This window comes from Protopterus annectens, chromosome 2.part2 (genome assembly GCF_019279795.1).
Source record: "Protopterus annectens isolate FY-2018-M chromosome 2.part2, PAN1.0, whole genome shotgun sequence".
Taxonomy (NCBI): domain Eukaryota; kingdom Metazoa; phylum Chordata; order Ceratodontiformes; family Protopteridae; genus Protopterus; species Protopterus annectens.
Window position 1 is genome coordinate 730,107,316 of NC_056730.1, and position 14,385 is coordinate 730,121,700.

A 14,385-nucleotide genomic window follows, 5' to 3' on the forward strand; every position below is an offset into this window, starting at 1 on the left:
ACCAAGTTCTTAGCTGGCCAAGCTGAAGTTTTAAAGCAGGAATTATTTCACATGCACCAGTTTAAATATGCAAGGACAGGAAATCAAAGAATGTGGCTACCCCCACACCTGTAATTACTAGCAAATAACAAAATTCAGCCAACACTAGCTTCAGTTCAAGTTACTGAAGAGCAGAATAACTTCAGTTAAAAATTCCTTCAACACTCAAATTAAATACTGTATTTTTTTTAAAAAAAAAGTTCAGATAAAGGTACTTAAATTCTCTTATACGTCCAGTTGAATATAACCAAGTTCTTAGCTGGCCAAGCTGAAGTTTTAAAGCAGGAATTATTTCACATGCACCAGTTTAAATATGCAAGGACAGGAAATCAAAGAATGTGGCTACCCCCACACCTGTAATTACTAGCAAATAACAAAATTCAGCCAACACTAGCTTCAGTTCAAGTTACTGAAGAGCAGAATAACTTCAGTTAAAAATTCCTTCAACACTCAAATTAAATACTGTATTTTTTTAAAAAAGTTCAGATAAAGGTACTTAAATTCTCTTATACATCCAGTTGAATATAACCAAGTTCTTAGCTGGCCAAGCTGAAGTTTTAAAGCAGGAATTATTTCACATGCACCAGTTTAAATATGCAAGGACAGGAAATCAAAGAATGTGGCTACCCCCACACCTGTAATTACTAGCAAATAACAAAATTCAGCCAACAATAGCTTCAGTTCAAGTTACTGAAGAGCAGAATAACTTCAGTTAAAAATTCCTTCAACACTCAAATTAAATACTGTATTTTTTTAAAAAAGTTCAGATAAAGGTACTTAAATTCTCTTATACGTCCAGTTGAATATAACCAAGTTCTTAGCTGGCCAAGCTGAAGTTTTAAAGCAGGAATTATTTCACATGCACCAGTTTAAATATGCAAGGACAGGAAATCAAAGAATGTGGCTACCCCCACACCTGTAATTACTAGCAAATAACAAAATTCAGCCAACACTAGCTTCAGTTCAAGTTACTGAAGAGAAGAATAACTTCAGTTAAAAATTCCTTCAACACTCAAATTAAATACTGTATTTTTTTAAAAAGTTCAGATAAAGGTACTTAAATTCTCTTATACGTCCAGTTGAATATAACCAAGTTCTTAGCTGGCCAAGCTGAAGTTTTAAAGCAGGAATTATTTCACATGCACCAGTTTAAATATGCAAGGACAGGAAATCAAAGAATGTGGCTACCCCACACCTGTAATTACTAGCAAATAACAAAATTCAGCCAACACTAGCTTCAGTTCAAGTTACTGAAGAGCAGAATAACTTCAGTTAAAAATTCCTTCAACACTCATATTAAATACTGTATTTTTTTTAAAAAAAGTTCAGATAAAGGTACTTAAATTCTCTTATACGTCCAGTTGAATATAACCAAGTTCTTAGCTGGCCAAGCTGAAGTTTTAAAGCAGGAATTATTTCACATGCACCAGTTTAAATATGCAAGGACAGGAAATCAAAGAATGTGGCTACCCCCACACCTGTAATTACTAGCAAATAACAAAATTCAGCCAACACTAGCTTCAGTTCAAGTTACTGAAGAGCAGAATAACTTCAGTTAAAAATTCCTTCAACACTCAAATTAAATACTGTATTTTTTAAAAAAAAAAGTTCAGATAAAGGTACTTAAATTCTCTTATACGTCCAGTTGAATATAACCAAGTTCTTAGCTGGCCAAGTTGAAGTTTTAAAATCATTGACTTCCACAAAGCTGACTATCCAAAATAATGAAAAATAATGCCTGAAACACAGAAGGGCAAATTTAAGCATTTTTTTGCATGGTGCAACTCCCTCCCCCCCCCATCCATTATACTCCCCAACTTATATACAACAACTCTACAGTATCACCAACTCAAAGAAAGAAGGAATCTACCAAAAGAAGTGAATCCTTGCTGGTGCACACTTAGAAATCATACCAGCAATGATTTCTGACTCATGATCTTTTTTTATGCAGGCAAATAAAGCCCAGGGATTCACCTCAGCCTGTTGTAGGGACACCCAGGTTTATAACCCAGTGTCTCCCTAACCTCTGGAATAAATATCCCCTACAAGTTCGGCAGTATGACTCACTATCCTCCTTTAAACACAACCTAGATGACCGAATATGTTTTCACAAGCTTACTCTGGAATTGGTTGGTACGTTTTTCCTGGAGATATGAGCTGGAGGGTCCTGTTAAGTGCTAAATGGTCATAAAACTCAATAACCTTGATCTTTCTATGAATCTATATATTGACGACTATAAAAGAATTGATGGAATGTTCTCAAGATGACATTTAAATAAATAAAATTCTTAAAATTTTGGAAGCTGTGTGCTTTATTCACTTGTTTCTGTTCAGTGTATCTGACTTTTAGCTAATAATTTCAGAGTGAATGTGCTTGGGTTATACAAAATACAATTACTGGTTGTGAGGATTACCAAGCAGTATTCTTATACATACTTCACAACTTTTTTTGCTCAATAATTCTGAGCAAAACCAAAAATAATGGGGGACAAAGACCTACAGTCAGGAGCATTTTTTTAAAATATTACTGTAAATCATTTAAAAATTTTAAAAGAACAATAGGCTTTTCACCGTCATACATTTTATGAACAAGAAGTATGAAACTCTAAAATCTGTCATTACTGACAGACTGTAATCTTCAGTGATTTACTGGAAAGTCAAAAAGTGTACTAGAGACAGGGAAAAAGTTATGCGGCAAAATCAGGGACATTCTACAAAATCAGGAAGAGTTGAGAGATAAAGTGATGCTTTGTATATAAAGGTATTGACTAGCATTTCTATATTTACATTGGAGCAGTAAGCTTTAATATTGCTGTGTTACACTTACATCATAAATTAAAATAAGGTACCATGTTTTTGAAGTTATAACTGGTAAATTACTACAAATATACAACAGAAATCACCTTTAATGTTGGATGTTATGTGGTCCTATCTCGCCTACATTCTTTAGCCGAGAATCGGCTCCGACTCGGCCAACTTATTTTTTAGCACAAAGTCTCTAATTGGCTGGGCTAACCCGGTATCCCAAGATACACCTCGCCCTAGCCCCAGATCTCGTTTGCCGCTCGTAGGGTTAGGACGTGGTCGCTCTTGGCTGTGGCTAAGCACCCTTTCTATACTTTTCATAAGTATCTAGCAGTCTGTTTCCAGTAAAAAGCTATTTTAATAGCTAGTTTTCTTTGTGAGTGTACTGTGTGAGCGAGTTGTGATTTTTTTTTTGTGGTATCCCTCTTTTGGTGGGCTTGGCCCATTTAAATTAGAGGACCTCGTCCTCTCCAGTGTGTTTTGTGTAAAATTGTACGTTTTGTTGGTCGGTTGTTAGTTTCCTTGCTGCACCAAAGAAACGTTTAATTTAGAGTTTCTTTGATTGTTCTTGGTTTGGTTTCCCCGCCTTCCTCTCGTGTCAGTCGTTGTCGGTTGAGTGGGTGCTGTGTGCTATTATGTCTAAAGAGCATAAACCCTCTGGGTTTAAGAAATGCCCTAAATGTGGATACAAGATGTCCATCACAGATGGGCATTCTATCTGTGTTTATTGTCTTGGTGCTATTCACCTGCAAGAGTTCTGCAGTTTTTGCCACACTTTTAGCCCCAGGGTACTGCAGGAAAGAAAAAATAAGTTGATTTTGAAGGGCCTGGTTAAACCTTCCTTTGAGGAGTCCTTAGACTCTTCTTCTAGTACTAAGTCTAAGGCTTCCAAAGCCAAGAACAGATCTCCGGCTCCATCTGTCTCTTCGGAGCCCCCAGAGAAAGTTTCGAAAGTGGATACTGCCTCCTCGGCTCCATTGTCCTCGGGGCCGCAGGAGGTATCCGTTATATTGGAGTCGACTTCAGCCCTGATATTATTGGAACTGATTTGGAGCCAGTCACCTAGTGTTAGGCCTGAGTCGCCGGGTAGGAGATCCCGATCTCCCTCGATTTCCTCCAAATCCTCTAGGCTGTCTGATTTGGATGTGGATAGGGTGGTCCAGAGGTTCCTGCAGTTGCTGGTGTTAGCAAAATTGTTCTCGGCTCCAGCCCAGTTGGCTCCAGAGCCAGTTTCTGTTCTTGTACCGATGATTCCTCCTCCGAGCACCCCTGTGTCATCGGAGCCGGAGTGCTCCACGCCAAGTGATGTTCTCGCATCGGCTCTGATACCCCTTGCAAGTTTATCGGAGCCAACATCGGCTCCAACCATGTCAGTTCCGTCCTCTGGTTTCGGTACTCGGGTTTCCTCAGTCGGACCCGTGGAGGATACCTCGGGACTCTTGTTGGTTCCGAGTCTTCCTCTCGGTGCTTCGGCTCAAGGAACCCCCGACTCTGGTTGTAGCCTCAGAGACAGGTCAGTCCTCGGATTTGGGGGGACCTGCCTTCGAGGCCATGAGGAGCGCACTGGCCAGATCGTCAGTCACATCACCCGGATTGGTCACTCCTTCCCCCTACACCCCGGCTAGAGCCTCTGACACCCCCCTATCCATGGATGGTGGAGCCCGAAGGTCTGAGGATACCCCCATGAGCGGTCCCAAACTTTCTGAGGGCCCCTCAGAGTCGGTGCCTGAGGAGCCCCCTAGAAAGAAGTTGTGCAAGAGGAAGCACATAGACTCCCAGGACGAGTCCCTCACTTCCGATACCGACCTCGAGGAGTCTGAGGGGTCCCCTAAGTCATCCTCTGATGATGTCTCTTTCTCCGACATCCTGGAGATTTTGAGGCAGAGAGGCGACTGGCCTTCCAAACCCCCCTCTGAGGAGGAGTCGGTATTCCTCAAGGCCTTCGGGGCTCAACCTTCCATCTCCTGGGTGTCTCCACCCTTCGATGAACTCCTGGATTTGATTTGTCGAAGGGTGTGGGAGACCCCTGATTCCGTGGAACTGGTGCCCATGTCCAAATAAGCTTCTTTCTGCTCCCCCGGGGAAAGAGTTCCTAACCAAAGGGGTTTCCGTAGATGCCTTGTTGGTGGCAGCAGCCACTCAGCAGGAAGTTGCAGAGGCTTCTTCTTCCGTCCATCCTCCTAACAAGGAGTCCAGGAGTATGGACCGGTATGGGAAACGCACCCTGTCTTCAGCGACCTTTACATTGCGGTCGCTGAATTATCTTTGTCATTTTACTTGGCTCCAGAGAGATCTCCTTAAGGAGCTAGGAGACACTCTGACAGGTAACATGCCTGAGGTGGTAGCGCAGACTGTTAACACCCAGTTGTCTATCCTTGGTTCCATTGTCAACTCGTCTATGAGGCTCATATCCTATGCAGCCTAAGGGGCGAGTAGGGCAGCTAGCTCAGGTGTAGCTCTCAGAAGGCAAGCCTGGCTGCACCTGTGTCATTTCGCCGAGGCCTTTAAGTCTTCCTTCACTGACACTCCCTTTGATGGGTCCTCACTCTTCGGGACCAAAGTGAAATACAACCTCACCAGATGCGAACAGGAGGGGAAGACCCTATCTGCCATAGGGACCCATTTCTCTCTTCCTTCTAGGCCTTACCCCAAGGCTCAGAGAGGAGGGAAGATGTGGTTCAAGAAGTCACAGAGGTCTTTCCCTGCCGCTCAAGGTGAGTCCCCCTCCAGAGGCAGAGGAGGGGGAAATCATTCTGGAAAACGCTGTCCTAGAGGCAGAGGAGGACCCTGCAACTCGGGAGATCGCGATTCCTTTTGCAGGTCTTCCTTACAGCGTTCCTGAGGTGTTGCCTGACTGTGCTGTTCCGGAGCCAGTCAGGGGCCGAATTTCATTGCATCCGGAAGCCTGGGAAAGCATCAACCAGGATCGTTGGTTGCTTCGAATAGTTGCTGGAGGTTACAACATCCCCTTTTTATCAACACCCCTTCCAGTCAAAAGAATCCCGGACGTTCCACCCAGTCAGCAGGATCAAGCAGCACTAGAAGTTTCAAAGCTGCTAGAAAAAGGAGTCATCCAACCAGTCCCCCTCAGACCATATCGGATCAGGAACTTACTCAAGACTCTTTTTGGTGCCGAAAAGAACAGGGGACCTGAGGCCCATTCTGGATCTCAGCCGATTGAATCATTACGTTCGAAAGTCCAAGTTCCAAATGGTCACTCTTCAGTCCATTTTTCCCTTGCTGGAAAAAGGAGTATGGATGTGCTCCATCGATCTCAAGGATGCCTACTATCACATCAAGATGGACAAGGCATCCAGGACTCATTTATGCTTCCAGCTGGGAGCCAGTCACTTCCAGTTTCGTGCCCTGCCCTTTGGTCTCACCACAGCCCCCAGGGTGTTTACCAAGTGTTTGGCAGTGGTGACGGCTCACCTGAGACATCGGGGATTCCAGGTGTTTCCATATCTGGACGACTGGCTTCTCACCGCCCCCACCAGGCATCTCCTTATTCAAGCCAGGGAGGCTACTATTACACTTTGTCACCAACTAGGAATTACCTTGAACTGGGAAAAGTCTGCCTTGCTGTCCTCACAGCGTGTTGTTTTTATAGGCGCCGAGCTAGACTCTATTCAAATGCGGGCCTTTCTGCCACAAGAGAAAATAAGAGTGCTGCAGTCTCAGATTCATGCATTGTTGCCTTTCAAGAGAGTTCAGGCCAGGTTAGTTCTCCAGCTCCTGGGATCCATGGTTGCCACCATCATGCTGGTGCCTCTAGCCAGGTTACACATGCGGATCCTACAGTGGCTCCTTTCAGCCCAATGGTCCTTTCAGAAACTTTCTCTTTCCCACTTGATACTTCTCACGGAACGGTGCAAACAGGACCTCCGCTGGTGGTTATGCTCCACCAATCTGGACAAAGGGAGGAGCTTGATTCCTATGTCTCCAGTGGCCACGGTGACCACGGACGCCTCCCAGATGGGGGGGGGGCATTATCTTGGCAGGACAGTCCAAGGCATGTGTCAAGATCACGAGGTACACCTGCACATCAATGTTCTAGAGATGAGAGCGGTGTTACTAGCGTTGCGGGCACTCCAAAGCTCTCTTCCTCGGGGAACGATTGCAATTCACTTGAACAACATGTCCGTGGTGTGGTACCTGAACAAGCAGGGGGGAACCAAGTCTTATCCCCTCTGCAGAGAGGCCATGCGAGTGTGGCATTGGGCAGTGTCTTCCCAATGGTTTTTAGTGGCAACGCACATTCCGGGAAAGACCAACATGATAGCGGACAGGCTGAGCAGAGCTATTCTGATGCCTTACGAGTGGTCCCTGAACAACCGAGTGGCGGTTCAAATTTTCAACAGGTGGGGTCAGCCTTGTTGCGATCTCTTCGCCAGCCCTCTCAGTGCCAAATGCAGCAAGTACTTCACACTGATCCCCCCACAGGGGGAGTCACCCAGGGACACTCTAGTCCACAATTGGCCCCCCGATCTGATCTATGCTTTCCCTCCGTTTCCTCTGTTACCAAGAGTGATTCAGAAAGCCATATCCTTGGGAAGCAGGATGATTCTAATTGCTCCACACTGGCCTCGACAAGTATGGTTCCCCTTTCTTCAGCAGTATGCAGTGGATGGCCCTTGGACTCTGGACCCAGTGCCAGACCTACTGATTCATATGTCAGGACAGCTCCACCCCTCCCTGCGAACCCTCAGGTTGACAGCCTGGCTGCTCCACTTCCATCGATAGTTAGACGACATTCCTTTTCACCTGAGGTGGTACACATCTTGTCTTCATCTCATAAGTCTTCCACCAGAAGGATTTATTCCAGCAAGTGGAAGAGTTTTTCCATTTAGGCTCAGGCCCAAGGTTTGGACCCCTTCACAGCCACTATTCCGTCGGTGTCAGACTTTTTAGCCATGCTTTTTCGACAGGGCTCCACCACTGCTACCATTAAGGTGCAGCTGGCTGCAATTTCCAACTTTCATACGTCTTACAAGCCTTCTCTTATGGGTCATAAACTTTGTAAGGCCTTCTTGAAAGGTGCCTGGTTACTTCGCCCTCCGGTTTCAGAACCTGTTATGCCATGGGATCTAAACTTTATGTTACAAGCCATCACTTCACTGCCCTATGAACCGGCTGCCACCTGTGAATTAAAATTTCTTTCTTGGAAGACGGCCTTCCTGATAGCCATTACATCGGCCAGAAGAGTATCAGAGATTCAAGCCTTGTCCATTAAGCCTCCGTATTTGACCTTCCATAAGGACAGAGTTTCCCTGAGACTTAACCCGTCCTTCCTTCCAAAGGTGTCATCCATCGTTAATCTGCATCAGTTTATTGAGTTACCAGTGTTCTTTCCGAACTTTTCCAATAAAGCAGAGTTTAGGTTTCACCAGTTGGATGTGCACAGACAACTAAGATTCTACTTACACAGGACTAAGCATAGTAGGAAGTCTGATCAACTGTTTGTGTCCTTCTCAGAAAACAGAACAGGTTGTCCTATTTCCAAGAGCACAATTTCTAAATGGATCAAAGATTGTATTTCCTTTATCTATTCATTAGCAGGCAGAAATTTACCCTTTCCCATTAAAGCTCATTCTACTAGGGCAGTGTCTACATCAATAGCATACCATGCTAGGCTTTCATTGGATGACATTTGTGCTGCGGCCACTTGGGCTTCTCCGCACACCATTATTACTCATTACAAGTTGGACATGGCTTCTAGGGGCTGGGCTTCCTTTGGTTCCACGGTTCTCAGGAGTATTTTCCTATAAGCCGCCCAGGATAGAGGTGCTGGGGACGCTGTCCCATGAGTAAAGAATGTAGGTGAGATAGGACCACATAACATAAGGTAGTTATGTACTCACCATAACGATCGATGTATGTGGTCCATCTCGCCTCACATTCTTACGTACCCTCCCACCTGCCCCCTTCCTATAGGATTTGGAGGAAAATTGGTTCTGAGAACCCTTCAATGTCAGTTGTTTTTTCTTTCCCTTCAGGCTGGAGCTCCCTCCAGTGGCACTTGTGTGTGTGTGTGTGTGTGTGTGTGTGTGTGGGGTGTGATTTGGATTGCTGCAAACTAGATCTGGGGCTAGGGCGAGGTGCATCTTGAGATACTGGGTTAGCCCAGCCAATTAGAGACTTTGTGCTAGAAAATAAGTTGGCCGAGTCGTAGCCAATTCTCGGCTCCGAACCCGTGAGTAAAGAATGTGGGGCGAGATGGACCACATACATCGATCGTTATGGTGAGTACATAACTACCTGTTTTAAATTATTCAGTAATACAGATTATTATATGTTTAAGCAAGCATTACACATTGTTTTCAAGTAAGGCATTGCATAACTGAGAAAATGTGTTTGCCTCCTTGTCAGAAATCAGTGTATACATTATTATTAGGCTAACAACCTCAGGGAGCCTTTCTGAGCCTAGCCATGCTTCCAAGGGTAGGAATTAAACCCGATAAACTGCTTTTGTAAGGTAAGGACCTTAGCCATTATCCCAACCTGAGAATTGGATATGGTTCCTAGATAAATATTAAGCAATCAGTTTTTAGATTATCACATTCCTAGCCAATAACTAGACTGTGAGCAAAGGTAAGAATCAAACCCTGTACCTGTACGATAAACACCTTAACCATTACACTTAACCACTAACCTGTTAAAAGTTTTAGCCCACTTTAAAGTTTGGGTTGTCAGTAAGCTGTTGAAGCCCCAAAACACATATCTCAAGTTTACATCTTTATAAAGGGTGTGCAACTGTTCACTTTTTCATTAGCAGATTAAATGTTGAGTGTTCAGTCCTTTACTGACATCCAAAGAAGAAAGTCCTGTGACTCTTCCCAGGACCCAGTCCTGATTTTTCCAACTTACTGCTCAGATAAGCCCCATTTGGGGACACCCTCCCTCTCATTTTATTATTTGATTTATATCTCTTTCTATTTTTGTTTACTTATATAAATATATATATATAATGTATATATATATAAAGTGTGTGTGTATATATATATATATTTTATATATATGTGTGAATTGATAGTGTTGTAGCCTGTCACTGTAGGTCAGGGACTTAACCTTATGCCAACATTTAATGCTACTGATAAGGGGCTTTCCTTTAGTCTGTGCACAAAACCACGTGCTTGTTGTGTGGTCCTGTTAAACTTAACCACTGCTATAAAATTAAACTGCTGTTATAGAATGTTTTTATGATTGTATGTCACTCCAATATTTCTGTTTGTGACATTTATAAAGCACATCTGATATAGCCTGTAGTTGATAGATTACTTATTTGCTTATTGATAACATTTGACAGTTATTTTTCTCTGTCATTTGCTGGCGTAATTAACGAACATCTTATTATTCCTTTCAACACTTGAATTAAAGCTGGTGTTATGGAGTTGGATTTTTTTTAATAAATGTAAAGTAGTTGTTCTTTCTGCCCTAGGCATGCTAAATGTCACACCTTTCCAGTTTTCTCAAGTAGTAGCAATAGTACAAGTCATGTCACAGTTGTTAATTTTGCACGCCCAGGTAAAAAGCCGAGAAAACCGAGCAAAAGTGGATCGGACACTCTAAATTGGCCCTAGGCATGAGTGTGTGCGTGTGTGTGCCTTCTGTGGAAGGTTGGGCGCCGGGCTGGCAACTCGACACCGTAAAACTCCACTGTCAATCATGAGCGGACAGGTGATCCGCTGTGGCGACCCCTATTCGGGAAAAGCCAAAAGAAGAAGAAGATCAAATGTAAATTCAAATTTCAAGGCAAAAAAAAATGTGCTTTTATTTTATTGAGGACTCGCAAATGAAATTTCGAGTTACATTTTAGGAATCTGTATCAACCCTCATTCTGAATCGTTTATAAACCTCCATGCTTTTGCATCACAACTATGGGCTAAAGGGAGTCGACATCTCATGTAGAGACCCTGCCGGAATAGCCCCACTATGTGTTACCTCATGCTAGCGTAAAATGACTGGGAGTCTGACTTTATAAATAGCTGGCGTTGAATGATAGGATTGTTATTCTCTGTCGGAACTACAAGTCCACTTCAAGAGCGCTTGTTTTGCAGGGTGCACAGTCTGTTTCTGCATCCAAGCTGTTTAATTGGGGATATTCATTTGGTCAATCCAAGAAATGGAAGCTTTGATCAACTCTGACAGCTTAATTTTGAAAAACGTTTCTCCTACTTTATATGTAAAAAGTGACAATCTATCTGGCAGCACTGGCAAACTCCCAGAGTCCCTTCCATACAACAGGCATATACGTATCATTTCGATGACTGTCATCTTTACTGTGGCTATAGTGGGCAATTTAGTGGTGTTACATAAAATCTGCAGCAGAAAGAATAAAAAAAGAAAAATAGACTTCCTTATTACCAATTTGGCCGTGGCAGACCTGTGTGTGTCTTTGCTGACTTTGCTTTCTCAGATTGTCTGGGAAGTCCTAGAAGATACTTGGTTAGCAGGAGACGTTGCCTGTAGGCTCTTTAAAGTATTTCAAGTTTTCGGATTAATTGCATCGTCCAATATAATCGCCGTCATTGCAGTAGAAAGACATCATGTCATACTCAATCCTTTAGATTCTGCTCTCCCTACAAGAAGACTTACTGTGGCTGCTTGGATAACAGCACTTCTCCTTTCCATCCCTCAGGCATTTGTTTTCAAAGCTGTTCGGATAGAGAATGACAACAGCAGATGTCTTAACACATTTGGGGACTTGCCTAGGTGGCACTTTCAACTGTACATTATTTTTGGAGCCACTACTGTGTTTTTTGCTCCATTTTGCATTTTGTGTGTTACTTACAGCAGAATATTATGGACTATTTGGAGGAAAGAACAGAATGTGGAGATACTTAAACCGGCCAAAAATGCAGACTACCTCACTAGACCAACAATGATTGTCGCCACAAATAGCAGCATTCCTAAAGCTAAGGTGAAGACACTTAAGATGACTTTGGTAATAATTATCCTTTTCATTATTTGTGGTCTGCCTTATTTCATCATTGAAATGAAACTTGCCTTCGGAAACATCGGTAAAACTGAGGATGTAGTTGTTGCAGTATTGGGCATCTTTGTAGTGTCCAACAGCGCTGTCAATCCTTATGTCTACCTTTTCTTCAGGTCCAACAATAGATACACAAGAAAAGTAGAGAAGAATGTGTGCTTCTGGTGTCTGCGGGATTCTCAGGAGTGCACCCTCCATCGGGAGCCGTTTGTTTATCGTGGCAAAAAGGATCTGACCACTGCGACCAGCACCAGCGACGTGGACAGCTCCCAATGCTAATCTTTCGGATGATGATCTTTAACTAAAACACTAGCCTGGAAATCATCAAGCTAAAATACACTATGAGGAAGCCCTGAATAAAAAAGTGAAACAAGCAAAGAGCATATTGGCAATTTCTCCAAAATTGTCATTTAATTGTGGAAAACATATGCATGTGTGTTGTCTCAAAACCAATTGCGCAGAAGACAACTTATTCAACATGAAGAATTTCAGAGAAAAAAATCTAAAACATGCATTCTTCACTTCTTTGTTTATTCCATGCAACACATATTTTTCCAGGCTCCTGTGCTGCTGTTTCTCCAAAATTGGAATTTCTCCGAATAGATCGGGTGGCAAATGGAGCTCAAACAATGTATGCGGGGAGAATGATCCGATAGAATCTATTCATCTATGCCACGTACAGATCAAAGTTTGATCAGCCAAGACTGGGAACTTGCAATGAAGTAAAATGTAATTGTAAATTTTGTTTTGAATCTCCTCGCCAGGTCTGGTATTTGCTGTAATTGATTATTACGCTGCATTTCGTTCATTTAATTTCCTAGTTTGTGATGGCAGATCGCAGTCGCACAGTATTATTTTAAAACAGTCTTTGTGGTCTTGTGCAAGTACAACCTGCATTAAAGTTGTGTATTATGTATCTGCACTTTGTAAATTGTCAAAGAATGTGATGTTGGCATTCTTCTCTGAGTACTACAGGCGTGTTGACATCTTATATGGCAATTACTTTAGAAAACATGAAATGCCAAGTGTTTGAAGACAACGTTTGCTTTTCATACGGTCTGGAGCGCAGAAGTAAGCTCTGTGTCTCGCAGAATGGATACGTGTTGGCATTTGTGCCTCACAAAATGAACGCTAAGGTATATTCGTGTTTTTTTTTTCTGAACAGTAATTCTATGATTAGCATTTCTTTTGTGGCAGAACTGTATGCAGCATGATTTGTGTCTTATAAATAAATGTACTTTTGTCCAGAAGTTCTCCTTTATTTTAATGTTTACTCTTTTAGTTTGTAGTTGCTGACATAAATGGATTTGCGGCTGGAAGCTACAGACACGCGAATACTTTGTCCACAATTTAATGCAAGGAATACATAATGCTAAAACTCATCTTGAGACAGTAAGCTAAGGAGCTGCAGCCGAACTAATGCAATATTAGAAAATACAGCAGATCTGTCCTATTCAGGTTTACGTTTGAAATGTGCGCTTGCAATGCTTACAAGTGCTGGGGGCGGGCTACGTGCCCTTCCTTGGAAGATCACCTTTTTGGTTGTAGCGTCCCTGTACATTACTATTGGGATTCCATTACGCCCAGCCCTTAGTATATATAGCACTATCTGGTTTAACCATCAGATGGTAGTATTGTATTTTGCTTTTTACTATGGTCACGTTTTTTTTTTTTGGTACTGTTATTAACCCCTGAATAGTCCCCAAATCACCTCACTGCCTTAATACTAACCAAATTTTAAAATCTTCCTCACCACTTAAAAGAGTGGTCGCTTAAGCTTTTATGCAAGGTACCAAATATTTTGCAATCCAAACCAAACTGGCATTTTTGTTTTTTTTGTTAAAATTCTGTATTTGCATCGCCGTTTTCCTGACGAACTTTGAATCTTGACTAGTAACAGAGGATTATGAGCGGACAGCCGATCATAACCGGCTTATTATGTGTTCGAGACGTGGTAGAACCGTACCTCCCAACCTCCAAGAACTAGAAATCTGAACAAAGCCATAAATAATGGGGGGGGGGGGGGTGGCCAAATAGGGATACTTTTTTAATGAATGCTACTCTTATAAAAGCTGATAATAATAACAGGTTTTGCAATAGCATGAATTTTCTGAAGGATATGAAGTCTAAAACTCAATTGTCTGCCATTTTCTGAGTTCAGTCCTCAAAGATCTGCCAGAAAACCACAATTTTATGAGAAATAGATAAAAATATAAGGTAGAAATCTGGACATTCTGCGAAAATCAGGACAGTTGAGAGGTATAGTTGCCAAAATCATTTAGAGATCAAAGCTGGATAGGTGAATATTGGCATACATGTGGTGAACACATAATTATAGGTAATTCTTTGTAGTGCATGGAGCTTTAGCTGTTCCATTTACTACTAGTTAAGAAAAAAGTGTTTTTCCGGCTTTCAAAGCTGCAAAGCATGCAGTCAGTGCTGTCAGAAAGACAGTGTTAGCAATGTCCTTTATGTTTATACTTACCTTGGCATGTTTCACCCTCTCAAATGTCCTGATTTTTGTCTCATATAGTTGGCCTGTTCCTCAT

The 14,385-nt window shown here is 42.5% G+C and overlaps 1 protein-coding gene across 1 annotated transcript; it reads left to right on the top strand.

Annotated features, from left to right (window-relative positions):
* Nucleotides 1-10,833: 10,833 nt before the first annotated feature.
* Nucleotides 10,834-13,086, top strand: GPR150 (G protein-coupled receptor 150). Its single transcript, XM_044064130.1, has one exon. It carries the CDS (start codon nt 10,967-10,969, stop codon nt 12,113-12,115), a length of 1,149 nt encoding a protein of 382 aa, XP_043920065.1. The 5' UTR covers nt 10,834-10,966; the 3' UTR covers nt 12,116-13,086.
* The last annotated feature ends 1,299 nt before the right edge of the window (nt 13,087-14,385 follow it).

Coding starts and splice junctions, on each gene's coding strand:
- GPR150 (XM_044064130.1), top strand. CDS start 10,967: ATGGAAGCTTTGATCAACTCTGACAGCTTAATTTTGAAAAACGTTTCT.